Genomic DNA, 27,080 nt, shown 5'->3' on the forward strand with positions numbered 1-27,080 from the left:
TGGTGCCTCAAACCTCCAGAAAACGGAGAGTGACTGCGGTGTGGCCACTCCCCCAGGGGTAATCTCACATGTCCCCTCTCTGCCTTTCCAGCAAGCACATAAACCATGGCAAAGTTCTAAAACGAAACAAAATAAAACAAGATTGTTTACCCACTTGCTTATTTCTTCTAACAGCGAGGATAGAAAACTCCCAGCCGTACGTGACACCACGTTCCGTACCTAACCTAGCTGGCTGTGGACACAGGCACACACATGTGCTAGGCGTGCTCAAAGGTTTCTCTGGACCAAGCTGCAGAGCCTCCAGGCGAGTGGCCTCGTAGTGCTGTCTGACTGCTGTGCCACCTCCTAAAGCCCCTTGATCCATCCTTCTTCACTCAGGTTAGACACTTGGGCCAACACTACGGCCTAGTGGTAAAGGGGCCCAGACCCCACAGTGTAGTCCATGGATCAAATCTCTGCCCTGTGGTGTGCAAATATGCTGGTGCATGCATGTGCACAAGTGCCCAAGTCCCCAACAGGGTGAGACAAATGAAGAGGAAGAAGGGATTGTGACGTGACACAAGATGCAGTGAATCAAACTCTGACTATTGGTATGTATTTCAGATAGCCTCCAACATACATGTACCTAGAAAATGAGGAACCGGGCCAGTCTCTGGTCAAGGCACAGAATCGCAGCGCGCCAGTAAGCTGACTCATGCCATCGCTACATTTTTTCTCCACCAGCCTCAGCGGTGGCTCCCTCTGGTCTCCCAGAGACCCATGCCCCACAGCGTCAGCGCACTAGTAACAGCACCGAGTGCCCACCCGGCAAGCAGGAGAGAACCTCTGTTCAGCCTGTTCCCTTTGGACATCACTTCCACTCCCTCCTCTGGAAGTTTCAACTCCTTCGAATCTTATTGCACCTCACCATGAGGTTTTATTTGGTTAAAATTCTTCTTTATATTGTCCTGAAGAAAAAAACCTTACATTTTCACAACTAAATATGTTCAAATGGGAAGATCTACTGCCTTTCAAAAGATAAAGCTAGAGGAAGTTTACCTGAACTGAGGGAGTACCTGTGTTCCCTGCAGACTCACTTCCATGTTCCCACTGACTCTCACAGCAACCTTTCTTAATCAGACAGAAGGAGAAAAACCAAGGCTCAAAGCTGACCCAAGTACCCTGGGAGGAGTGGTTCAGACTACCACTGCCAGCAGGTACCAAGGGATTCTCTGCTAGCCCATGGGTCCCGAGGGCCTCACTGCTAGGCCACCTTTCAATGGTTTCTTCTGACTCAGAGCATTTACGCTTGGCCATCACTGCTCTACTTATTGGTAACTCGTATTTCCCAACAAGCCAAAAACACAACACAAACAAGCAAGTTCCTTGGAACAAAGGTGGCTCAGCTAGATTCAAGCCCTTGCCAAGCAAATTAATGTTTTTATGCAATAATTCCAGAACTCCATTATTCAATGAGATGCGGAAGGAACAAAACTAGTAAGACCAAAACAAATATAAAAATCCCACCTCAAGGAAATATCAGACTCAAAAACAATGACTTATATGGGTCAACTTCACTGCAAAACCCTGTAGATGAAACCACATAATGCCCTCAGAGGAAGAACACAGCCGCTAAGTGGGGCGGAATGTGAATTCTAACACAGAGCAGTTACTCTGGCAATAGCCATCTGGATAGGCCTGAGAAACAAAGGGATAAAGTTACCTTTTTTATATGTCCCGTCCACTCCTTTGCCCATCTTATCTTTGCTGCTCACGTCCCCCTCCATGTAAGGGAAGACACGGGCCTGGTGAGTCCACAGGTAGTCATTAGAACCGAAGAAGAGGACAGGGAACTCGCCCACATCATGTCTCATCTTATCGATGTTGGAAGGAACAGCTCGAGGATGGCAGATTTCAGCTGGCCACCATCTGAAAGAGGTAAAAATAACAGAGACTGTGAGGCACTACGAAATAACTTGGTTAAGACAGGAATGAGGAGGAGTAATGTGTCTGTGTCTGAAATAAAGCCAAACCTAGGGCATTTTTAAAAAATTATTGACTTTTATTGATTCATTCATTTATTTTTGACAGAGAGAAACACAGAGAGAAAGAGACAGGGGAAGTGAGAAAGCAAGCCACCAAGTCTGGGACTTGAACTGTGGTCAACCACGTGGGAGTGTCCTGAGCCTTAACCACCATGCCACCCGTTAGTCCTGTTTTTAAAATTAAAAAACATTTATTTAGATTTATTTATTTATTGTGCATACGTACACACCAGAGAGGAAGAGAGTGAGAAAGGAGAGGGAAGTCAGAAAGCAAGTCACCAGGTCTGGGATTCAAACCATGGTTGGCCATGTGGGAGTCTAGTGCCCCTAACCACCATGCCATCTACTGGCCTCCCATGGGCATTCTTATAACCTAACTATACCAAAAACAAGGAGCATATGCCAAAGCCTGAAAAGGCCTCCTACACCTGCATACATGCACATATGCTATTAAACTCAATTACTCTACTTCATGGTATGTATCCAAAGGAAACAAGAAGAAACAAAAGCAAAAACTTATGAATGTCATGGCCACTGAAGCCCTTCTCTAAGAATGAGAAGTGGGAGCCAGCAGGTGGCATGGTGGTTAAGCTGCTGGACTCCCATGTGGTCGACCTCGATTCGAGCCCTAGACCTGATGGGACCACTTTAGGGACATACAATCTGACATTAGGTATTAGAGCTGAAAGCCCTACCTAGCCATTTCACTCTGGATAATGCCCTAGAAAAGCTCACGAGCATGTGGACCAAGAAACACTAACCAAATGTCCATATTCCTAATAAGAAAGAAGATTAGTGCACTATAGGACACTGTATAAAGAAGCACAGTAGAGGGGCTGGCAGGTGGCATGGTGGTTAAGGGTGCTGAACTTCCACATGGTTGATTGCAGTTCAAGTCCTGGACCTGGCGGCTTGCTTTCTCACTTTCCCTCTCTCTGTCCACCTTTGGTCAAATTAAAATAAATAAATAGAGTTAAGTAAAATAATTCTTAAAAAAAAAAAAAAAAAAAAAGAAACGATTCAGGATAGTAAAAGAGCAAATTATGAATGAAGAGAGTGAGATAAACATTTGAATGAAAAGCACAAGTTGCAGGAAAATACACTAGTGATAATCCCTTTAAATACAGGCTTAACACATGTAAAACAAAACGTCATACATGTGGCAAACTACAGAGCAAAGAAATGGAAAGACAACACCAAACTTCAGTACGGTGGTGACCCCTGTGGGTAGGGACAGCGTGGGATCACACAGGGCAAGAGGGGAGCTTCAGAAGGGCCACCCACACTCGACTCCTACACAACGGCGCTCTTGCTCTTAGTCTTTAAAACCATGCCTGTGTAATTTTCTTTTTAATTTTATGCATTCCATGTGCAATAAAAGTAATTTTCGAAAGAAAAGCAAGACCCAAAGCTAGGTATAAAGTATAAGGGCAATTATCTGGGAGTGGAAGAGGTACTGTACATCAGCAGGTCTACAAGAAAATACCTAAAATGTTAACTGTGTATCTGTCGATTTGTTCTCATTAAAGAATTTTCTACAGAGAACATGCTCTGTAACTACAAATCATAAAGTGAGTTTACTGCCTAATCAGAGGCAGGGGCTGTACCGTGCCTAATAGGAAGGTCTTGTAAAAGACAAAGCTGAGCTCTGCATCTGAGCGCCAAGAAGGCGGGAGAGCCGCGCATGGCGCCCGAGTTGCGCACTCACCGGTACCGCCCGACCTTCACCCAGACGATCTCCCTGTAGTGCGGTTTCTTGCCCGCCTTGCAGTCGTTACAGTACCAGTTTCCTTCAGGGATGTCAATGTTTAGGCATTCACGATGGAAAGCAGCAGGGCAGGAATCACAGCACAAAAGGCTTCCTCCTGTGGGAATCAAAAAGCTGGCATTCAGACCGCAGGGCGACATCTAAGAATCCGGCTGAATGAACACGCTTCAGCGAAGCTCCTAAACCATTATTACTGAACTCCCCAGCCTAAGAGTTAGTCGTTTAATTAGTTATCCAGAAAGACTTTTCTATAAGAGTATTCTCTCCAAAACTCTTGAACTCTCCTCAAACTGTGTTGGATTCAGGACCAGCAGTTGGCGTAATAGCTATATTGCTAAAATCTCATGTAGTTGAACACGGTTCGAGTCCTGGACCCGGAGGCTTAAACTCATACCAGGCATATGTGTATACATGCCCAAGATCCTGAGAGTAGAATGAAGAAGGGATTGAGGCAGAGCCATCTCCCCTGGGGGCGGGGGGGGGGGGGGGGGTGCCGTGTGTGTGTGATTACATGTTTTCTGTCTTTCTGGCGAGAGCACACACCCTATAGCAAAAACCTCAACAAAAAAAGTGTGTTGAATTCACAAATGAGCAAACAAGAAATCATGTCAGCAAAATTAAGGCAATGGATCAGGAGGAACCCTGTAACAGCCACATATGCACACATGCACACACTAGGGGACTTTATGGTCTACAGAAAAATGGAATTTAAGTGTGAATTTTGGTACAAAATATTTTTGAAATCCATGCATACTTTTTCCATAATACCCACATTTTCATAAATCTTTGAAAAACCTTCTTGCATACATTTTCTTCCTCTTCATGACAAGACAACAGACTCTTGGGGAATTAACTTTTTGGTTTTACTGTAACTGCCTCAATGGTGAATTGTTTTCCATAATAAGCAATAACCACATCTGAGAACGAGTTCCTAAATCCCCTAATAATACTGGACACACAGTCTGTCCATATTAGTTCATGTCATCATTGAAAATTACTAAGAAGAATTGTGCAGCTTCACTAAGAGAATTAAGCATTTTGGCTTACTGCCAAAAAAGGAGAGGAAAACCCCATGTAATTGAGGCCCTTGTCTATACTAATTCTCCATACAGAACAGGACGTTTGGGGTCCTTGTCACACCTACATGCTTTTTGCAGCATACTGTCTAAAAACTTAATATATAAGGATAAAAAGGACATCAATTATAATTATCAAAATGTTAGAAAACAAGAAATGTAGTTATACATGATTCTTTGTAATGTATAAATAAGATCTAGCAGTAGTAATGATTCCAAATGTCATTTAAAAATATCTTGAGAGACTGAAGATGGCATGGTGGTTAAGGGGACTGGACTCCCACATGGATGACTGTGGTTCGAGTCCCAGACCTGGTAGCTTGCTTTCTCACTTTCTGGTCAAACTTAAATTATATACACTACAACTGTCATAAAAATGTGACTTTCACTGGTGACAAAAACCATGAGTACTGGGAACCAGCAGTTAGTGTAATGGCTATGTTGCTGGACTCCCACGTAGTCGACTGCGGTTCGCGTCCCGGACCCGGTGGCTTAAAACTCACGCCGGGCACGTGTGTGTGTGTGCCCAGGATCCTGAGAGGAGAATGGAGGAGAAGGGATTGCGGCGTGACCATCCCCCCTAGGTGATTTCTTGTTTTCTGTCTCTATGTCTCTCTCTGTCTGGCGAGCGCACGTGCCCTACAGCGAAAATCTCTCCAAAAAAACATAAAAAAAACCAAACTATGAGTGCTATTGAGGTTTGTTGCCTAACCTGCAGTTTGGCAAGCTCTTTCACTCCCATAGAAGCTATCAGACACCAAGTTAATTATACTGCAGAGACAGTGAGTTTTCATTTGTTAAAGGTTTTGGACATAAAGTGACAATTTACATATCTGATTTGAAAGCTTCATGGATGCAGGTAACAGTGTATTTCAGAAGTGAGAAAGATCCATACACGATGAATACCACATATGCATTATTTACCTTGTGCCAGAAATTAGCACGCTTCAAACATGCCTGACATAAATTCTTAGCTCCTTTTTACATTAAGTACTAATGAAAAGGACAGCCTCACCAAAGTAATCATCTCTGTTAACTGGATCGACTGTGTTTTTGTGTAGGTGTGAGAGGTTTTTTTGCTATAGGGCGCGTGCACTGCCAGAAAGACAGGAAATGAGAAATCGAGATGGCCACATCACAATCCATTCTCCTCGTGCATGCACACACGCCCGGTGTGAGTTTAAGCCACCAGGTCTGGGACTCAAACCACAGTCGACTACATGGGAGTCCACCAACACAGCCATTATGCCAACTGCTGGTCCCATGTTTCTTTTTACTTCTTTAAATTCTTTAAAAAGCTTACTTCTGTGACACTTCCCTATACAATTTCTCCTTGTGCTGATTCCCCCCCACCCCCTTATGGAGAGTTTTTTTTTTGGTTATATGGTGCATGCGCTTGCCAGAAAGACAGAGCGTGAGAAATCAACCTTCAAGGGGGATGACCATGCCATAATCCCTTCTCCTCCATTCTCCTCTCGGGATCTTGGGCTTGCACACCTGCGCCCAGCATAAGTATAAGCCACTGGGTCTGGGACTCGAACCGCGGTCGACTACATGGGAGTCCAACAACATAGCCATTATGCCAACTGCTGGTCCCTTTCCTTTTCTTAATAACCAAATGCAGGTTCTAAAAAGAAATGGGATTTTGTTTGGTAGTGGGGGCTTGAAGGTGATCTTAATCCTGATTTAACTTGAGAACCTCCCCTTTCATCTGGTTTTATTCTGGTGCTCAAATTCAGAATAAGATTTCATTTGAAAAAACTCCGCTGATAGAAACTGGTCAGCTACACAGTCTTCAAACGTAGCTATTCTCATGCATTGTGTAGATGAGTCAATAGTCCTCACATGGAACACTAAGAGTGAGGAGGTGACATGGACCCAATGACCCAACGGCAGCGAATCCCTCCAGTCCTTTCTACGGTCAGTTGCCTGCTGAGTCACACAACCTGGTTGAGAGAGATTCGCTTATGCTCTTGTGGGAGAAAAATGTTCCATGAACTCAGTGTTTATGACACATCAGAAATATATTGTGTATATAAGGCATTTGAATCCGGTCTTCAAAGCATATATTAGAAAATGCCTGGGTAGAAGAAAAATCAGTGAATAAAGGTTAAGGGTCAGAGCTGAGAGGATCGGCACAGCACGGAAGTCTGGAGGGAGGCCACCATGGGACACGAGCAGGCGGGAATGGGCAGGAAGAGGTGCTCAGGGCCAGTCTGGATGGGTGGAAGAGACGTGGGCTAGAGGCTCCATGGTGGACGTCAAGGAAATGGGAAAAGAGGGAAAGGCAGACAGGGAAAATTTTATGAACCAACAAAAGAAACCAAAAGATGGGAACCAGCAGTTAGCGTAATGGCTATGTCGCTGGACTCCCACGTAGTCAACCGCGGTTCGTGTCCCAGACCCAGTGGCTTAAAACTCACGCCGGGCGCGTATGTGTGCGTGCCCAAGATCCCAAGAGGAGAACAGAGGAGAAGGGACTGCGGCGTGACCATCCCCCCTGGGGGGTGATTTCTTGCTTTCTGTCTCTATGTCTGTCTGTCTGGCGAGCGCACGCGCCCTACAGCGAAAACCTCTCAAAAACAACAACAACAAAAACACCAAAAGATAAAGTGACTGATATTGGGCAGAAGATAGGAATATAGAAAATAAATCTTCAATATATTATTTAATTCTAGGGCTCAATTCCTTTCAACTTAGCTATTTACCGTTGCATTACCCTAATGATCTGGATAATCACCTTCAGTTCTATCCTTCACATGAGAAAAAAAAAAAAAACGACAAAAAAACTTAGACAATGTGTATCCTCATTCCAGAACACAGTAAAGCAGAATTACTAGGTTTTTTTTTTTTTTGAGAGATGTTTGCTATAGGGCATGTGTGCTCGACAGACAGACAGACAGACAGAGACATAGAGACAGAAAGCGAGAAGTCACCCGCCAGGGGGGATGGTCATGCCGCAATCCCTTCTCCTCCATTCTCCTCTCGGGATCTTGGGCATGTACGCAGACACTCCCGGCATGAGTTTTAAGCCACCTGGTCTGGGACTCAAACTGCGATCAAATACATAGGAGTCCAGCGACATAGTCATTACGTTAACTGCTGGTTCCCAGAATTACTAGTTCTTAGGCTTTTTGGAATATGGACCACTTTATGCTCTTGAAAATTACAGAGGGGAACAGCAGTTAGTGTAATGTCTATGTTGCTGGACTCCTATGTATTCGATCATGGTTCGAGTCCAAGACCAGGTGGCTTAAAACTCATGCCGGGAGTGTCTGCGTACATGCCCAAGATCCCGAGAGGAGAATGGAGGAGAAGGGATTGCGGCGTAGCCAATCCCCCTCGGAAGGTGATTTCTCACTTTCTGTCTGTCTTTGTCTGCCTGGCGAGCACACATGCCGTATAGCAAAAGTCTCCCTCCCCTCAAAAAGAAAGAAAACTACAGAGAATTCCTCAAAGAGCTTATGTCTGTATAAGCTGTATTTTATCATTAATATTTGCCAAATGGAAATTAAAACTAAGACATTAAAAATATATATTCATTTTAAATAAGAATAAATCCATTAGGTTGACATAAATAACATTTAATAAAAAATAATTTTCCAAAATGAGATTCCGTAGTGCAAAGAGCTCGCTGTTTTACAGCTTCGCTAAGACTGGGCCATGGGAAATGCCACAATGTAATTTTCTATGCAAAAGTGTATCATGACTTTTGTGATGAATCCCTATTTTAAATTTTATTTCTTGCAATATGTCCTTTGGCTGGATACATGAAGAAAGGCTGGTATCTTAGGAGTATATAACCAAAAATGGGTTTTTCCTTTCCTGTTTTGCTAGAGGCTGCATGTGCTCACCAGAGAGACAGACAAAGAGGGTGGGAAAGTGAAAAATCACCTCCTCCAGTACAGTCCCTTCTCTTGTTGGAGTTTTGGATATGCACACACATGTGCCTGGCACGATTTAAGACCCCAGGAATGGGACTTGAACCGTGGTCAGCCAAGAGAGCCCAGGGTCTTCCTTAACAACTATATCACTGGCTCCCTGAAGAAGGGTTTTAATATCCCGTTCAGTACTTTATATTCCTGCTTTCTACAGGGCAGAGTTTAGTTGCAATGTGGTAAATTTAGATTAAACATTTAATGCAATTACATTAAAATTCATGGATCTACATTATTTATAGTATAGATTTTTTAATATATGAATGATTTGTATTATCATGCATTAATTACATGAACAATGGTGGCTTACTGAGTCACACAGATCTTCCAAATGTTGACATATTTCATTACAAAATATTAAAATATAGCATTTATCAATATCACCACGACCTCACGGGTAAGCACTGGGCTCAAGGAAGTACACACATTTTCCCAAAACTCTTTCACATAAAAGCTCAAGTTTTCATCGGCTAGTTTTTCTGTTATTTTGCTTTAGCTGACAGGCTCGTACTTTTGTTCATTTTCAAGTAAGGTCCAGAAATGAACAGTGGAGGACCGCTGGCAACTCTTAAAACTAAAGCATGGTATTCCTTGAATTATGCAGAAAGCATAGCTTGACATTTGGTGGCAGGCCCAGGATCTGAGGGCCAGGAGGAAGGTATTATATGTAATACTAGAGCCCCGGGAGAGGCCAGGGTGTGGGTCTGGGTTAGCTGCAAACACTGGAAGCCCACCCACGGTCCTGGCCGTCTGTCTGGGAGGCTGTGCGAGGTCTGTGAAGCGGCAAAAGCTGGTGAAGCGTTCCTGTCTCCGTCCTTCTCCCCTCCTTTGATGAATGAATGAACAAACCAATGAGAAAACAAAGTCATTTGAGTGAGTGCTTTAACTCAAGACCACCATCAGTATGCAATGTAACTACTTTACAACATTAAAAGCGCTGACTAGAAGGTTGACATTTAATAAAATTAAGAAATTTTACTTCGCTAGGGAATTCTTTTTTTTTTTTTTGACAGGTTTTTGCTACATGATGCGTGCGCTCACCGGAGAGACAAGAGACAGAAAGTGAGAAATCCCCCCCCAGGGGAGATGGCCACGCCGAAATCCCTTCTCCTCCATTCTCCTCTCAGTATCTTGGGCACACACGCACACGCGCCCGGAGTAAGTTTTTAAGCCACCTGGTCCGGGACGCGAACTGCGGTCGACTACGTGGGAGTTCAGCGACATAGCCATTACGCTAACTGCTGTTCCTGCTAAGGGAACTCTTTGTGCAACTGCCCTGTCTTCCTACTGCAAGTTTGGGACGAGGTAGAGCACCAATGCCTCCATGCTCAACTTGGGGCCAGCAGCTGGACGTGTGCCAAGACGCCAGCCACTCCACCCACCACTGCTTCTGCACTATCTGCACAGACTGTGGCAGACTGAAAAAGGGAAGTAACACACCCAAGAGAGTTTTGACCTCAGATTCCCTGAAAGGGTCTCCGGGCCATTTCCCCTTCCCAGGGACCCACAGCCTGTCCTTTAGCATTGCTACTATAGCTAAGAAGAGCCCTTGGGGCCTCCGTGATCATGAGCACCCCTAGGAGACGCTGCGGGTTTCTGGCACCCTAGTACCCCATAGGCACCATACAGGTACTTCAACTCTGGGATCACTGCATATGCTCTCTCCCCACTCCCCAATTATCCAATAAAAATCAGCCTGACGTTAAAACTGTTCCATGTTCCCATAAGCACAGAAGCATGGAAAGCTCTTGGGAAATGCACTAGAGGCCCCAGACACTGTTTCATTCTAAGGGCACTGTAACAACATGGATTTTAAATGCTTTCAAATACAAAAATTCTGTCTTTAACTTTCTTCAAAACAAATCAAAGGTGGTAAAATGATAAAATGTCCATCAGAGGATAGTTTCATGTAGAGAACACATCGTAAAAAGCAGTAGCAGAACAAACACAGTATTATGATTCCACAAAACTTTATACAGGTCAATCACAAAGCTGACACAGCTTAAGAAAATCAGCAGCGTGGTCTTCGTGTATTAATGAACAACCCTGCACTTCCGCAATGTACACAGGCATTGATCAAAATACAATATACCCTAAAATATATACAGCAGTCATTTATCAATTAAGAATAAAACTTAAAATGTCCCGACAACAACGTAGCTGCACTGAACACTGCTGACAGCGAATTAGTGGGATGGTTTGAGGACATCAAGTATCTCGATGCATACCCGCATCGGCAGGTCTCTTTTTGTTAAACCATCACGGTACATAAATCTAAAGAGCACCAAGGGGGAAGAAAGTCCAAACTGACAATCTTTAATCATATAAAGCAGCCAAAAAGGGTGTGTGTGTGTGTGGCTTTAACACTATTTAGTATATCCAAATTTCTCAAAAGGGATGGAATGTCTTCTCCGTTCTTCAGATCCCAATGGATTTCTTTAATTTCTTGACTTCCACAATTAGACCCCAGCTCACTGGCTAGAGGAAAGGTTTTAGAAAGGAATAATGTATCACAAGGAATGAAAATTATCCTTACATGGAATTACTGGCTTATCCATGAATATTTGATAGTAACCCAAGCTGACCGTCTGGGACAGAGGAAAATGATGCCTCTAGGAGAGAACGACAGCGTATGGGCTGTTCTTGTAAGAAGTTCGGCAACCAAGAGATGAGTCAAAGTAAGGAAGTCAGAGCCAGAAGCACCACAGTTAACATTCTGGTGACCAACACTAAATGCCCCCTTTAGCATTAGAGGCAGAAGTCAGGCTGTGAAGGAGGAAAAGGGAAGCAGGGTAAAGAACATGTGAAAGAGGGCCGACCAGGCCTCTCCACTCTAGAACTATGCTGTAGACAGGGACCGACACGAGCCACACGCCAGTGCTGAGGTAGTGGCAATGCTGGTCCCCGTGAGGCTCGAGCTACATGTGTGACCGTGGGTTTGGGGCTCTGAGATCACGTCAGGTGCACAACGCAAGGACCCTGGACTCCAAGAAGCTGCGGGGCTAAGGCATGCGGTTTTGGCCTGACAAGATTCTGTTGACGTTACTTCCCCCTCTCCATAAGAAAATTGTTAAAAAAGTTATAAAATTCATTTTTGTTCCTTAGGAGATCTTTTAAGAATTAATACCGCTTACAGTAGGCAAATATTTAGCTTACATGAATACACCCTTTATTTTTACTATTTTTTTTTTAAAATTTTGCTTTTCGTCTTTCTGTCCAGTATTTACTATTCTTTTAAGTCCATGTAAAATAGATTTTTCGATTTGTCCCCCCTCCCCCCAGTTTGCTACGGGCACATGTGCTTGCCAGAGAGAGACAAGGTAGAAGAAATGGAGAAAGCACCCGCAGAGGAATGGCCACGCCACAATCCTGTCTCTTCTTGGGATTCTGGACACGCACACACACGTGTCAGTTTGTTAAGCCCCAGTGTCCAGGACTCGAATTGCACAGCTGGCCATGAGGGATCCGGTCGCTTCACCACCACTGGCTGGCCCTGTTAATCCCTTTTTACGACGACTCCTTCGCCGCGAAGTTGTCTTACCTTCTGAGCACACAAAACACCAGCTCACATTAACGTGCTCGTGGTTTCGGCATCCTCGCCTGGGGGTGAAGTGATTTGGGCAGATGATACTATTAGAAGCAAGGATCTTTGAACCGGCGGCCAGGCAGAAGTCGTTGGCGTGGTACGCCACAGGGCAGCGGACACAGCGCATCAGACGACCTAAATACGGAAAGCAGAAAAATGAGGAAGAACCAAGAGGAAAAACAAGACATTAATGATAATATGATTCAATTTGTTAGCGTTGAGGAAATGTGAGAAAGAGAAGGAAGAACGACTAGGACATCACATCTGCAATGACCCGGCTGCCAGGACACCTCAGGTGGGGCTGTGAGGAGTCCCCACAGTCAGACCCCAGAGCCGTGAGGAGCCTGCATTACTGAGCGAAGCCAGACACAAGCCCGAGTGCCAGGCAGCCTAGAACTGCCCACACGCCGAGGGGGACGACATCAACGTCTGCCTTAACATTTCTGACAGCAATTGAAAAGGGGAAGGTAGAGGTAGCAGGCAGCTGGAGGTTAGGCGCTGGATTCCACATGGCTAGCTTTGTGGTTTGAGTCCCAGACGCGGCAGCTTGACAATCAGTGTGTGTGTGCTCGAACCGTACACGAGTAGAGAAGGGACGGTGGCGTGCCCATTCCTCCCTGGGTGACGACCCCTCACTTTCTGTCTCTCCACTGCTCTGGGGAACAAGTGCCCTATAGCAAAACCCTCTCAAAAATAAAAGGGGGCAGGGAGGTAGCTGATGGTTAAACCGCAGTAAAGATTCAGCAAGTTAAATTACAGTATTAGGACTGATGAGACCTACAGGGCCAGGAAGTCATTTTACGAAAAGTGTCAGTCTGATCAAGAGAAGTCAATACAGTTTCCTGTGGGAAAAGCTGAGGACTTTGGACACATGAGCATGTAACAGACATAGTATTTGGCTTTCAGGAAAACTCTCAAGTCACCCGATAATACTGCACAGAAAGAAAAGAACTGACAGTGAAAAGATACTGCAGGCCGGCCCAAAGGTCTAGTGGTTAAAGGAGTGGGACCCCACAAAGCTGACCATGTGGTATCATTCTGGCCCCTGCGGCGGGAGAAACAGACTGCACGTGTGTGCACGTGTCCCAAATCCCAAGGGATGGTGAAAAGGAGAGGGGACTGCAGTGAGATCACATCCCACAGGGATTTGCTTTACCATGCACACCCTCTCTCTGTCCCTGGGGCGAACACACACGCCCCCTGGCAAAATTTAAAAAAAGAAAACATTCCAAAATTTAAGTTGATCTATACCAACATACAGTTTAGGAAGACTTAGTACTCAAACTAAGATAAGGCTGAAATAAGTTTCCAGAACAAAAAAGCTGACATTTGAAAAACAAAAACCTTTGGGGCCAGCCAGTATCATGGTGGTTAAGACAATGGATTCCGACATGTCTGACCACAGTTCAAGTCCTAGACCTGGCAGCTTGCTTTCTCACTCTCTCTCTTGCTGGTGAGCACCAGTACTCTAGCCATTTAAAACATAATTAATCGTAATGATAAATAAAATTAAATAAATAATTCCTTAAAAAAGAAAAAAATAATTAAAACCCTCAAGTCTGCCCTAATGTGTGTGTTCGAATGATGCCATACCTGACAACTGGAGACAGGGGGTCCCCAGGAGAGAGAACACACTCCTGCTTTCTGATCTAACGGGGGTGAGAAGGAGGGTCCTTCACTCATGTCAGAGGACGGCTGTATGTCTAGACGACGTATGTGAACCGCCAGGGCACATGTGCTGGCTGCTGACCTGGCCCCGCTCTGGCCCTGCCACAGGCCACAAAGACTGCCCTGATCACACGCGAAATACCAGCTGGCAGTAAAACTGCGACCTCCCTCTGCATCTGATCTCGTTACCTTTGGAGGCAGACACGCTGGCCGGGTTAGCGGCGTGACAGGTGATGCAGATGTGGAGAGAGCACCGGAAGCCCTTGTTCTGCATGACAGTCGGAGGGTACTTCTGGACGCACTCTTCATGGTAAAACTTCCCACACAAGGGCAGAAGGCACCTTTTAACATCTTCCCCACTCTGCTTACATACAAAACACGTATGGATTCCTGACAGACCAAAAAGGGGTCAGAAGTTAATATTAATTCAAGAATCTATCCAATACAAAACCAGTAGGTGAAAAGTTAGGGAGGAACTTTATAATGCCTTGATCAGGCTGACAGCATTTGAACCCAATGAACAAACATTAAAAAATAAAAAGTTGGGACCAGCAGCTAGCATAATGGCTATGTTGCTGGACTCACACGTAGTTGACTGCGGTTCGTGCCCCGGACCTGGTGGGTTAAAACTTATGCCGGGCGCGTGTGCATGCGTGCCCAAGATTCCGGAAAATGGAGAAGAGATTGTGGCATGGCCATCGTCCCTAGGGGCTGATTTTCTTGCTTTCTGTCTCTCTGTCTCTCTCTGTCTGTCTGGCGAGCACACATGCCCTATAGCAAAAACCTCTAAAAAAATAATAAAAAATAAATAAAAATAAAAATAAAAATGTTGCCAGAGTGTATGTGTGCTAGTCAGGGAAAGGGAAAGGGAGAAGTATTCCGTGGGGCGTGGGTGAGCTTGCCCTCCATCCTTCTGGATTTGGGCAGACATGAACATGGTCCCGGCAAGTTCTTTTGTTTTCTAGGGCCAGAATTTGAACTGCATGGTTAGTCATGTGGGATCTGGCTCCTTCAACCACGAGGCAACAGGGCCGGCCACACGCAAACAATCACATCACTACGGATGAACAGTCTGACACATACCTCAGGGATGGGATGCAACAAGCGCAATAATCCGGGAACTGGCCTCCCCAGCAGGACGCTGTGGCCTCTGTGTCCACTATGTCACAGGAAAAGCAGAGGGCAGGGACCAGGTGAAGGACACCATGCCACCAACCACATTGTGTGTGTGAAAAGAAGGCGATGACTACGGCCTTCAAGTAACAGTCGGCACAGTAGGGTAGGCTGGGGCAGGGGCACAGCAGTCGCACTGGGCGGAGGGAATCAGAGCACACACTCCCCACACCTCGAAAGGAGGGTGGACTGGAGGGGAGGCTTGTGTGACGGAGCCACTGTGGGTGCTTTCTGCCCTCCCCACAGGCACATCGGCAAAAAAGGAAAGGACTGAAGTGACCACCCTCCATGGCAGTGAGAGGGTCTGCTTACTTAAAAAAAAAAAAAAAAAAAAAAAAAAAAAAAGACTTCAAGAAAGAAATGGGAAAAAGACCACCGCTGGTGGCCTCGTAGTCAAGGGATCTGGATAAACATGGCACACACACGTGTGTCCACACAGTCCTGACGATTCAGAGACGGAGAAGGGACTTCAGTGTGCTCATGGCCTGCTGGGAAGCGGGGTCTTTTCCTCTCCAGCTCACACGCTCGCTTTCTCTCTGGTGAGCACACGTGCCCTCTGGCAATTAAAAATAAAAAGGAAAAAGAAAAAGAAAACAGCAGGTGGTGCAGAGGTTAAGGCAGCTAGATCCCACATGGACAACTAATCAGTTCAAGTCTCAGACCTGGCAGCCTGAAAATCACGCTGGACACAAATGCATGTCTGCCCACAATCCCAAGAGGAGAACAGGAGAGAAGGGACTGCAGTGTGGCTATTCCCCGCTTAGGTGTGACTTTTCACTTTTTCTCTCATGAGCTAAGCGCCTTATGACCAAAAAAACTGGATAAAAAGACATTAATGATGTAGATTAGAGAAACTAAAAGACATGAAAACAAATGATACAGAGGCACTATTTGGATCATGATTCAAAACATTATCAAAAATATTTTTTGAGGGAACCAGCAGTTAGCGTAATGGCTATGTCGTTGGACTCCCCCGTAGTCGACCGCAGTTCGCGTCCTGGACCCGGTGGCTTAGAACTCATGCCGGGCACGTGTGCATGCGTGCCCAAGATCCCGAGAGGAGAATGGAGAAGGATTGCGGTGTGGCCATCCCCCCTGGGGGGTGATTTCTCGCTTTCTGTCTCTCTGTCTGTCTGGCGAGCACACACGCCCTATAGCAAAAACCTCTCCAAAAAAAAAAATTTTTTTTTTGAGACAAATGGGAAAATCTGAAAAAGAACAGGTAGAAGATTGCACAGGATTACTCAGTACCCCTGCTATACAGTGAGTGCATTTTACAGAAGCTGTACCTGTTAGACATTTTGAGTCCCATGGGAAAAATGAGACAGAAAGTTGGTAACTGCTGAAACCAGGTGATAAATGTAAGGAGATTATTTGTACTGGTCTACCTTTCGGTATATCTGAAAACTTGTTCAAGAAATATGGAAGAAAAACACTTTCCTTCACGTAGCTCTGACAGCACTGCAATGAAAGGGAAGGGGGTAGGACGGCCTGGACACGAACCCTGCTGCTGACACTTACTGAAGAAACCACACCGAGATGACCCGCCTCGTCCGCTGAGATCACCCCAGCTAATAACAATTTTAGGGAAAAGTATCAAAGATTACATTTGCAAATAACAAAGCCCAATGCTGAGCAAGTCAGTTAAGCAATTTAAATAACTATGTGGTAAACCTATTGTACAAAAAGCAGGTGAGTCACAAAATGGCTTGTTCATCTTTGTTAAAACTAAGACAAAATTTCCTACTGATAAAAATAACACACGGGGCTGGCAGGTGGTGTGGTGGTTGAGGTGCTGGACTTCCACATGATGGACCATGGTTCGAATCTTGGACTTGGCAGCTTGCTTTCTCACATTCCCTCTTTCTCTCTGGTCAAATTAAAAAATAGTAACAAATAAATAAAATTAAAGAAAAAACTCTCTGGCAAAAAAAAAAGCAGCTAATGTAAAAAAACAAGAATTAAAAAAATAACACTCTCAGGCTGCCAGGTAGTTTGGTCTCCCTCATGGTCAACCATGGTTTGAATCCTGAACCTGGTGGACTATTTTCTCACTCTCTATCTCTCTTTGGTGAGTGCACATTTCCTAAAGCAAATTAAAAAGTAAAATAAACAAAATTAAATAAGACACAATGCAATGCCACTATATTATGGACCTATAAGAACGGCTAAAACTGACAGAGTGTCAATGCCTAACAATTAGAATGCTCACACACTGCTAATAGGAATGGAAAATGGTATAACCAAACTGGGAGACAATCTCTATCTTTCTGTCCTTTTTCTTAAACTTGCCATGGAGGGTGTGCATTTGCCAGAGGTAGGGAAGGGACAGAAAGCATCCCTGATGGGACGTAGCCACGTCACAATCCCTTCCCCATCCCTATGGGAACACACGCACATTTGCTGGCAAATTTTTCAAGGCACTGGGACTGCAATTCAAACCAGACACAAATAGTTATGTGGGATCTAGCTCCAATAACCACCCTGGGGCTAGACTCGTCCGTTTCTTTCTTTCTTCATTTTGCCAGAGTGTGCCTGTACTGGCTGAGGGTGTGGAAGGAATGAGAGTAAGTACTCCCATGGACACAGTGATGCAGCAATCCCTGTCCACTTCTCCCTCCCTCCTTTCAAGATTTTAGGCACATATGCATGTGTGCCCAGCGTATTTTTCTGCCTTTTCCTTCAAGTTGTCAGGTCCTGGCCTCTAACTGCACAGTCAACCATGCGGTACTCAGATGCCTTAAACATCAGCCCAACAGCTGGCCCGCCTGTTAGTTTCTTAAAGAATTAAACTACACCTATCATATGATTCAGCCATTCTACTTTTGGGTATTTACCCAAAAGAACAGAAAAATGTGTCCATATAAAGACTAGAATGCTCACAGCAGATTTATTTATAATGCCTAAACTAGAGACAACCCAAACACACATCAATAGATGAATGGATCAGCAAGCACGCAACGAGACACTACTCAGCAGTGAGAATACGCACAACTTGGCTCAATCTCAAGTAATTATTCTAAATGATGGATTCACAGGTGGATGCATTCACACACACACACACACACACACACACACACACAGAAATATATATATCAAAACTCATGGGATCACACACTTTAAATCTGTACAGCTTATCACATGTCAACTACACCTTAACAGAGCTTTTTATGTTTTTTTTTTTTTTTTTTTTTAAGAGAGATTTTTGCTGTAGGGTGCCTGGACTCGCCAAAGAGATAGTCCCCTCAGGAGGACGGTCATGCTATAATCCCTTCTCTTCCATTCTCCCAGGATCTTAGGTACCTGGTGTGAGTTTTAAGCCGCTGGGTCTGGGACTTGAACCATGGTCACCTACATGGGAACCCAGCGACATATCCACTATGCCATGTCCTGATCCTAATAGAACTAGTTTTTTAAAAAGAATTATTCTTATTTATTTATGTATTAGGATAAATAAAGAGACAGAGTGAGAGAGAGAAAGAGAGAAATCAAGTCACTAGGTACAAACTGTGATGGGCCATGTGGGAGTCCAGCACCCTCAACCACCATGCAACTGGCCATCCCCCTAGAACTATTTTTTTAAGATAGAGAGAATGAATTACTGATAAAGACTGAGATTCAAAAACATTATACTGAGGCAGATACAAAAGAATAGATACTGTGAGTGTCATTTACATGAACTCTAATCAGATAACCCTACTCTGCTCTATGAGGCAGCAGACGATGGGCCGGCAGTGGCAGGGTGGGTGAGGTGCTGGTTAGGGTTACGGTTAGGTCCTCCTCGTGACCCTGTTCATCTTCTCCCTTCTGTTAAAGTCAAGCTCCCTGGAAGCCAGGTCGAGGTGGGGAGCACTCCAACATCCTGTGAGGCCAACACTCGGAGAGGCCCCGGGTTCATTGCCACGCCTGCCTGGACGCGCCAGGGCACACGGATGCCCAAGACGCAGGCTGGGCTCACTCGGGAAGGAATGCAGTGCGACGGCCCAGTTGGTGCTACCTGCCTCTTGCTCTTGCCATACAAATAAACTTAAAAAACTAAAACCAGGACCAGCAGGTGATGGGGCGGTTAAAGCACTGGTCTTCCCACATAGCATACATGGTTCAGGTCCTAGACCTGGTGGCCTGCTGTCTCACTCTCCTCTCTCTCGCTGTCTTTCTCTGGCAAAACTCATGTGAAAGATAATTAAAACAAACAATTCTTTAAAGAAAAGAAAATCAAATCAAACCAAACCAGGACCAGCCCTACAGTGCAGTGGCTGAGCACTGGGTGGACGAAGCTGAATCCCACCCCAGAGCCGGCGGAGGTTTAAGTCACAGCCCAGGTGGGCGTGAGTGCACGTGTGCTCAGGATCCTTCTGGGAGGAAACAACAGAGAGGAGGGACGGTGTTCGCTCTCTTTTCTTCTTTCTGGGAAAATGTGGCTGTGCCCTCTGACAATAGGTGGTGGGGGTGTTGGCAGGGTGAGGAAGGGAGTCAAGTCTCTTTAAGAAGTATCAGGTTGTCGGGAAAATCAGGAGATTCTTCTATGCAAAACTGTGCGAAGACTTTCACGATGACCCAGCAGCATACGCTGCTGCCCATTCATCCCCGTTAAGGGAGGCACTGTGGCAACAATCCAAGCATTTTCTCGCTACCAACTACTACAGCCTCCTTCACTCTAAAACCTCCCTGGTGCCTCTGCTCACCTTCCCCACTGATGCCACTCCAACGGCAGACTCTGACAAGCTCTTCCTCACCCTCCACTAACTCCCGTTAAGTCAGTCACCCCTGAACCGTCACTGTCCCTCTCACTTCTTACTTCCCAGAATTCTTTCTCTGGGGCAGCACCATCCACACCCAGGCTGTGACGACTGAGGAATGTAAGGCGTTGCCTGTCAGCCCCAACTTCTCTGCTTAGATGGGAAGCAGCTGCAGAGCAAGCTGGACGGCAACAGCGACAGCATGCGAGCCTTAACTGAACACTCCTGCTTCAAGCCCCACCTACGCAACCCTCCCAGATATCGATCTCCTGGTAGTGAGCATTTTTACTGATGTGTGACATGACATATATACACTAAAAGCAAACACACTTAGGAGTACAGTTAACGAGTAATCATGCAGTGAACAAAGTCGTATAGCCGAAACCCAAAATCGAAAGGTCTAAAACATTACCAGTAACCCAGAAGCCCTTCTAGTCACTCACTATGGCTCTTACCTAAAATACTGTAGGGCCAACCCCACATGGATGACCATGGTTCAAGTCCTGCTCCAGTGGCTTATGGGACATACTGGGTGTGCATGTGTGAGTACCCTGAATCCCAGAATGGAGGACTAGAGGAAAGACTGGCATGAAGGTGCACACGCGCAGTGGGGGTGCTCTCTCCCTCCTGTCAGCTCTGGCGAGTGTGTGCACACACCCCATTCTCATTCCCTCCATATATACACATACATGACAGTACACTCAAAATAGTCTGGACTATATTTCTTCTTCCTGAAACGTTTCATATATTTTCATCACTAGACTGAAGTCTTTCTGGTGTCACGTCCATGTCTTCCTCGCCACCTGCGAACTCTTTTTGAGTTCGTTTGTTTACTTCGTCCGTGAAAGACAGACACAAGGCAAGACAGAGAGAACTATCACCCATCGAGGTCTTGATCCACCTTCAGCATCAGCCAGCCCCAAACCACAGGCATTTGTGTGACCCAACGAACCAGGGCGGTCTCTAGCTATGCACCCCAACCCTCTCCTTGTGAGTCGCCCTCACAGGATGCCGTGTCTCCTGGCTACACTGCCTGAACCCCCTGCTTCTCTCTTCATGCCAAACCCTGCAAGCTCGTCTCGGCCTCAGCTCTTCGCCACTTTGGTCGCCAGGTGCTCTCCTCCCTTCCTGAGCCACATCGCGTACTCTTCTCAGAGCAGTGACTACACAGCACGCATTGCTGTCTGTAATGGCTAACCTGGACTGGCTACAGAACAGTGTCTCCAAAGAAAACGAGTTTCCTTTGAAAAAATGAAAACTTCAGACCTGGAAAAAGACCCTTTTGCATCTGCCTTACCTGTGCGACACTCATTGCAGATAAACTTCCCTCGTGGCATCTCCGCTAACCCAAGGCACTCCAGGTGGAAGGCCCCACAGCACTGCGCCTCACACAACAGCAGCTCACCCACTTTCTCACAGTTCTGGTAAGAGAAGGAAAATGGATGTCACAGAAAAAGGCTTTTAAAAATCCCAAGTGATAGGGACCAGCAGTTGGCATAATGGCTATGTCAATGGACTCCCATGTAGTTGACTGCAGTTCAAGTCCCAGAACCAGTGGCTTAAACTCACGCCGGGCGCGTGTGTGTGCGTGCCCAACATCCTGAGAGGAGAAGGGATTGCAGTGTGGCCATCCCCCCTGGGGGGTGAGTTCTCACTTTCTGTCTATCTCTCTGGCAAGCGCATGCACCCTATAGCAAATCCCCCCACCCCACCCCCCCAAAAATCACCCAAGTAATAAACCTCATGAGGGCAAAGATTATGTAGTAGTTTTGATGCCAGTCGGTGGCATGGTAGTTAAGGCAGCTAGATTCCATGTTGCCAACTCTATGGTTCAAGTCTCAGACACACAAGCTTACAAAACACCCTGGTCCACATGTGTGTGCGCCCAAAGTATGGAGAGGAAAATGGAAGGGTCTGTGGTGTGGCCATCTCCCGTACGGAGTGGCGAGGGGCTGTCGCTTTCCCTCTCTCTCTCTCTCAGGCAGTGTGCGTGCCCTATAGGGAAATCGTGTAAATGTAGTTCGGGGCCAGAGTAACAGGGGACTGGGGTGGCACATGGCCAACTGCGGAGCCTAAGCTCTACACTGGGAGGCGGGGACAACACTGGGCTCACAGAAGGAGAGAGGGAGAAGGGGCAAGAGTGAGCCTCCCTCACTGAGGGGCATTTTCCTACTATCCCTACCTTCAAGGAGTGTACATGGCCTCTAGCAAAAGAAAAAAATGTTTTCTAGAAACTAGAAATCCCACCATTCACTTGACCAATATTTTTCATTTAAGAAATTGTTTTATTTCATTTATTTTATTTCATTTATTTTAATTTGACCCGAGAGGGGACAGAGTGAATGAGTTGCCAGATCTGGGACTTAAACCACGGTCAGCCATGTGGGAGTCCAGTGTCTTTAACTACCACGCCACCTGCTGGCCTCCTGATAATTTAATCAATAACTCCTCTATGCCAGGCACCATGAAGCCAATGGCCCTCATGGTTCTTATAATTTAGGGATAAAAATTACAAATAAACAAAGACAAAGAATACCAGTTAGGTATTACACAAAGAACTCCAATTGCTCTTTGGATCACATGATTAGGGATGGCCTGAGACTGGCAGACTGCTGAGCTTCAAGGGACGAGTCAGTCACATAAGGGTCGGAGGAAGGACCAGGAGGGCAGCAGTTCACAAAGTCGAAGCGGGAAAACCACAGCACATGGAAGCGTCACCAACTAGTCAATGTCACCCAACTGCTACAAACAGAGACTAGACGTGACTAGACGTGGCAGAAGATGAAGTGAGAAGGAGGCAAAGTCCTCTAGTTTCAGATTTTATTTTAATCGCAAAGGTGTACTACGAAGTCAGGTGTTTATTTTTAAAAAGACCTCCATGACTGCTACATGGAAAATGAGCTCAAGAAGAGAAAAGGAGAAAAGGACAGAGTCAAGCCAGAAGGCACCTGCAGTGGTTCAAATGAGAATACCATGCAGCGGGCCTTGGGTAGCAGCAGCAGGAAACACTCCCTCCGGGGCAGGGCAGCATCTAAGCAGCTTCTAGGACCAGCTCAGAGGCCAGCTCAGCCAGGTCCCAGCGTCATTTCGGACAAGGGCACAGGGTACAGTGTCCAAGCTCACATCTAAAACCACTGCTCTTGCCACGAGCAGATGGCATAACCGTTACGTTGCTGGACTCCCACATAGTTGATCATGGTTCCAGCAACTTAAAAACACTCTCACCAGGCATATGTGCGTCCACGCCCAAAAGCCCAAGAGGAGAATCAAGGAGGAGGGACTGTGGTGTGGCCATCCCTTCTCGGGGATGATTTCTTGCTGTCTCTCTGGCAAGGGCACACCCCCTTTAGCAAAAAAAAACTAACACTGTTCTTAGGCAAATTCACACCTGTTTTGCCCCCGCCACTGTAAAAGTTTCAACCTTATTAAGTCCTCAGAGTGATGGAGAGAAAAATGCTAAAATTTTACAAAACTTTATACCTATTGTAAGAAAGGAGAAAGGTATCTAAGCAAGATCTATTACCTTCAAACACTCAGAGAAACAGAAGAGGGCATGTTCAATTAAAATAATCCAAGTTCAAGTAGACAAACAAGACGGCTTCGGGAAGAAAGGCCACAGCAACCACCCAGCATGAAGGGGGGTCCCGGGTGTAGGCAACCTGTACTCCAAACTATCTCCAAACATTATCTCACTACTCACACACAAAAACTGACAAATGCCACAAGTGTTATATAATTTGATTTGTATATTCAGAATGCCAATGACATCAATTTTCATATAAATAAATTAATCTGTATCATTTGAATACAAAAATGGATTATAATATAAATTGAAGATTACAATTTTCCTATAAATGGAATGATTATGTAATTTATCTTTCATATCAGGACACTTGAGAGTGAACCAAGGTGTTATTAATAAATTATACTAGGGCATGGGCCTATCTTGTAGTCTAGAGGCTAAGGGAGATAGATCCCACATGGCTGACTGGTTAGGGATTGAATATCGCCCCAGACGGCTTGTAAACGATGCATGTATGGACCCCAAGTCAGGACGGGATGGAGAAGTGGAGAAGGGATGGTGTGACTATGACCCACTGGGGGTGCTTTTGCCCTCTCTCTGGTGAATGCACACACCCTCTGGTGATTCAAAACAAGACCAAAAAAAAAGGAAGAAAGAAAAAAGAGAACACACCCAAACAGTCACTTAATTGCCTCTACTCTCAAAGACAGATAGTCAGATCAAGGCACTTTAATGAAAAAGTGGAGTTATGTCTTACAGAATGCCACAACACAACAGTAAAGACGCCAAACACGGGACCAGCAGTTGGCGTAACGGCTATGTTGCTGGACTCCCACGTAGTCAACAGCAGTTCGAGTCCTGGACCTAGTGGCTTAAACTCATGCCGGGTGCATGTGTGTGCGTGGCCAAGATCCCGAGAGGAGAACGGCGAAGGGAGGAGGCATGGCCATCCGCCCTAGGGGCTGATTTCTTGATTTCTCAATTTCTCTCTCTCCCCCTCTCTCGGGTGAGCGCCCGCGCCCTATAGCAAAAACCTCTAAAAAAAAAAAAAAAGGACTACAAACACAGATGCCTAGGTCTGAATCCAAGTGTTAGTATTAGACTATAAGCGAGCTATTAACCTACCTGTAATTTAGTTTCGTCATCTGCAAAACGGGGGTAATAACAGAACTCTACCTTATGAAATTTAACTAAATGATGTAATAACTAAATAACGTAATATTTGTGAAATAGTTAAGACAATACTTGAGACATAGTAAATACTATGTAAGTACTAAATACAAGAAGTACAGATGATAAGTTTTTGAAGTTATCACTTCAAAGCTTGGGGAAAACAAAAAACTCAAACATAACAAATAATCAATACTCAAAGCTAAAATTACCCTTGAAAAATTCTTATAGAAAAGATGCTCAGACCATGAGAGAGGTAAGGGAAGATTACGTGTGGCTAAGCAACCAAACATTCCCAACTGCCGTTTCAGTGACTCCGTGGAATCACCTAAAAGCATATTGATTCTAACTGCAATTAGATCAAGAGAGGCTTCTTGGGAACAAGCACGCAGTGATGTCTGAGTGGGCGACATTCGCTACCTGACAGACGTTCTCCTTGAGAGCCGCTCCTCCACCTCGTTCGCCCTGCATTTTTTTAGAAGAAGGCATTCCAGGATCAAGTTCACCACCGTCCTCAGCAGCGTCCTTGGGGCTTGCAGCCGTCCTGTTTGTCATCAGTTCTCCCTTGCAGAGAAAAAATAAAGTCCAACATCTGTATTATTGATGTCTCCTCCATCTGACCCCCTCCCTCTGGGCTGCTATTTGTCTAGCCATTAAGCACTTACAGATGTTCAGCCAATCACGCGGGCGGACTGCATGCAATGTTAGTTCTAACCCTGCTGTGATTGGGCGGGTAGTGGGCGCCTCATGCCCTGCCACTAACTGCTCTGAGGCTGTTCCACTGGAACTTTTTGAGCTGTTCCATTTTAAGGTTTCACTAAGGGAGAGAAAACATTCTTAAGTTTATTTGATTACTTATTTGTCCTTCCAAGATCAGTGTTTCCTATAAATGCCTCCCCTGGGCATTCTATTCAAATGGTCCTGTGAGAAACACTCTGCATCATAATGAGGCTGACCTGGATTGTTCTCAAGGTCTAATTCTCTTATCCAGAGGTGGGATGCCAGAGAGGGCATCGATGACTGCAGTGAGGCTTTATAGGGAAATGGGCTACATCTACCTGGTTTCCCAAAGGCCAGTGTCTACCAACTATCCTAAAATTACACAGAAACAAATGAATTTCCCCTAATCTCGAGTTTTCAAGGGCAGTGTTATTCAGATCATATGGCTCCTTGTCATTACACTCACTGGTTTTAGAACAGTTATACTAAATGGTGAAACAGCTGTGTATCCTGATACCTAGACACAGGACATGACCTTTAATAATGGCCACATCTAGGCGGTATGTGCCATAACTTACTTCACAGGGGCATGCTCTCCTCCTTCTTCAGGATCCCTGCGACTAAGTAGCCATTTTGACAGTATACTAGTCTTAGATAACCTCAGGGGAAAGAGGGATGTGGTCTCTGCTGTGAAAAAGAGCTTCTCTTTGGAAGGTGGAAAGTCAGGAACTGAGTGATACCTCTGAGCTTGGAGTGTCTTTTGAAGGGTCGTCATTTTTCACTTTTTTACACTGCACCTTGGCTGCGGCATGCCTCTGTCGTTTTCGCTTCCTTGGTTTATCAAATATCTTGGCAGTGCCTATGACAGGAAATAGTTGTTACCTGCTGGCTAATCACGCGCATATTCAAAACTGTCTTCAAATAAAGGGCCCTCACAAAATTTTGGACTGTTAACAGAGAAATGAGCTTAAAATTCATTTGCTGGAGTGGGTGCACACTGCTGCGTGAAGAGGAGGCACACGGAGAGGTCTGCTTGTAACTTGGGTCACCGAACAGGCTCTGGCACAACGGCTGCATGACCTAGCTGCATGGAATGCTGAGGCAGGAGGACCAGGGCATGATGAGATCCTGTCAAAATACCTATTGGGAACAGCAGGCAGCATAATGACTACGTCGCTGGACTTCCACCTTGTCAATCGTGGCAGCTTCAAACTTCAAACCGGGTGCATATATGTGAGTGCCCCAAATCCCGAATGAGAAAGGACTGCAATGTGGCCATACCCCTGGGAGTGATTTCTCACTTTCTGGCTCTCTGTCTCTCCAGCAAGAACACGCACCCTACAGCAAAAGATCTCTTAAAACACACACACACATACACACACACACCCCTATCTTTTCCCACTCTTCCCCACCCATGTCACCCACTCTCTCATTTAAAAAAGAAAAGAAAAACTAATTAAAAAAATAATTATTTTATTTGTTATTATTATTATTTAACCTGATCAGAGAGAGACAAAAAGGGAAAGAAAGAATGCAAGCCACCAGGTCAGGGACTTGAATCACAGTTGACAACGTGGAAGTCCAGGTCCTCCACTACCACACCACCTGCTGACCCAATTAAACTCATTTAATTCTCTACTTTTGTACATTAGAAAAATAGAAAAGTGAAGAAAGGAGAAATATCCATGACTACAT

At 45.4% G+C, this 27,080-nt stretch overlaps 1 protein-coding gene across 3 annotated transcripts in view; it reads right to left on the reverse strand.

Annotated features, from left to right (window-relative positions):
- NSD1 (nuclear receptor binding SET domain protein 1) overlaps positions 1-27,080 on the reverse strand; it is a 140,835-nt gene that overhangs the window by 21,581 nt on the left and 92,174 nt on the right. For all 3 annotated transcript variants that reach the window (XM_006158871.3, XM_006158872.3, XM_014591740.1), the window contains 7 exons: positions 26,126-26,244; positions 25,086-25,229; positions 21,270-21,393; positions 14,250-14,450; positions 12,348-12,527; positions 3,733-3,889; positions 1,703-1,908 (listed from right to left, as the gene is read on the reverse strand). In XM_006158871.3, coding sequence (XP_006158933.1) covers positions 1,703-1,908; positions 3,733-3,889; positions 12,348-12,527; positions 14,250-14,450; positions 21,270-21,393; positions 25,086-25,229; positions 26,126-26,244 — 1,131 coding nt within the window. The remainder of the gene's footprint in view (positions 1-1,702; positions 1,909-3,732; positions 3,890-12,347; positions 12,528-14,249; positions 14,451-21,269; positions 21,394-25,085; positions 25,230-26,125; positions 26,245-27,080) is intronic.

The sequence above is a fragment of the Tupaia chinensis genome, unplaced genomic scaffold (genome assembly GCF_000334495.1).
Source record: "Tupaia chinensis unplaced genomic scaffold, TupChi_1.0 Scaffold000612_1, whole genome shotgun sequence".
Taxonomy (NCBI): Eukaryota; Metazoa; Chordata; class Mammalia; order Scandentia; family Tupaiidae; genus Tupaia; species Tupaia belangeri.